The sequence below is a fragment of the Austrofundulus limnaeus genome, unplaced genomic scaffold (genome assembly GCF_001266775.1).
Source record: "Austrofundulus limnaeus strain Quisiro unplaced genomic scaffold, Austrofundulus_limnaeus-1.0 Scaffold63, whole genome shotgun sequence".
Classification (NCBI taxonomy): Eukaryota; Metazoa; Chordata; class Actinopteri; order Cyprinodontiformes; family Rivulidae; genus Austrofundulus; species Austrofundulus limnaeus.
Window position 1 is genome coordinate 2363421 of NW_013952465.1, and position 1731 is coordinate 2365151.

Sequence of the window (1731 nt, forward strand, 5' to 3'; positions counted from 1 at the left end):
GTCTTTATTTTACAGTTAAAATATACAGTATGTTTATCAAATAAAGTCTAATGTTACAGCTAATCATGGATCCTTTTAATGATGTGTTGTTGTCGACTGAGAGGATGTTGTGGATTTTCAGGTGAAAGATGAGGAGGATTTTGTCATCAGGCTGGGCTGCAGTCCTGATGAGCTCCTCAAGGTGGTCTCCATCTTCGGCAACACCGGAGAAGGCAAATCCCACACTCTTAACCACACCTTCTTYCTCGGAAGAGAAGTGTTCAAGACCTCCCCCACCCAGGAGTCCTGCACCGTGGGTGTTTGGGGGGCTTTGGACCCCCTGCACCAGGTGGTCGTCATCGACACTGAGGGCTTGCTCGGGGCTGGTATTAAACATTTGATTGATTTGGGTAGTGTTTTGACAAGCTAACGCACAGTGCATGCCTTCACTCTCCGCATTTTTGTTTGCTTGACTCTCCAGGAGCCAATCAGGGTCAGCGGACACGGCTTCTCCTCAAGGTCCTGGCTATTTCCGATGTCATCATCTATCGGACGCAYGCCGACCGCCTCCACGACGATCTCTTCAAGTTCCTCGGCGATGCTTCYGATGCCTACTTGAAGCATTTCACGCGGGAACTAAAAGCGACGACCACTCGCTGTGGCCTGGACGTGCCGTTGTCCACCYTGGGCCCCACCGTTATCATTTTCCACGAGACGGTCCACACCAAGCTCCTGGGATCAGGTCTGTGCCTCAAACCTCGTTCAGATTTAATTAACGGTCTTAGAACAGAATCACAAAGTCTTTTTGTCTGTGTATGTCATCCAAATTCTAGATAAACCATCTGAGTCGTCCGAGCGTCTGCTGCAGGAGCGTTTCAGGAAGCTGGGCCTGTTTCCGGAAGCTTTCAGCTCCATTCAGTACCGTGGGACTCGGACCTACAACCCTCCCACCGACTTCAGCGGTTTGCTGCACAGCCTGGAGCACCAGCTGGATAACAACACCACCCGCTCCCCGCGCTCTGCTGGCGTCGTCTTTAAGGCCCTGCAGGTGGGGGCGCTAATCTACGAGAATGTGACTTTAATGAATGTGGTACACCATTAATCATCTCATATGTATCAGGGCTGCGCAGTATATGTGAAAGACGGTAGAAACGGTATGAAGTTGGCCTATGGTAGAAATTTACCCTCTACCGTCCTGTTGTCAGTTATGTCATCGCACCTGTGTCAACATGGCTGCGAGTGCAGAGACAACTGAGCAGGAGGACTTCTAAATATTCTGAAAATAAATGAAGAAATACAGTGTTTTAAAACAGAGATTCTTAACCTATGGGCCGAGCGCCACCTTGAGGGCCTCAAACGAACAACATTTTTTAACTTTGGGCCACCGAGGGCCGTGGGACAGCATTGATTTTGAACAAGGTGCAATACACTTTCTCACCACTAGTAGCGGTAGTGCGCCACTCAGATGTTTAACAACATTTTTTAATATGTAGAAGAAGAACATTAGGAACCTGCCGAGAATGGAAACTTATTTTAAATGAAAAATAGAAGGCAACCCGTCAAAGAAGGCCAAAGTTTGTCGCTAATATGAAGTACAGCTTCTGGTTCTGTCATGCAGTATTTTTAAAGTTCAAAACATTATCAAATACAGTTGCAGATAATTTGCACTTTATCAAATTATTTTTTGTAGTTTATTTGCAAACATTTTGAATGTATTTTAAAGAAACTTTAAACCTTTCAAAAAGCTGTTGC

The 1731-nt window shown here is 46.3% G+C and overlaps 1 protein-coding gene across 1 annotated transcript in view; it reads left to right on the forward strand.

Annotated features, from left to right (window-relative positions):
* Positions 1–1731, forward strand: part of zfyve1 (zinc finger, FYVE domain containing 1) — a gene marked incomplete at its 3' end in the record, with an annotated part of 4881 nt that overhangs the window by 1900 nt on the left and 1250 nt on the right. Inside the window, 3 exon segments of the mRNA XM_014009950.1 lie at positions 122–365; positions 461–721; positions 813–1027. Coding sequence (XP_013865404.1) covers positions 122–365; positions 461–721; positions 813–1027 — 720 coding nt within the window.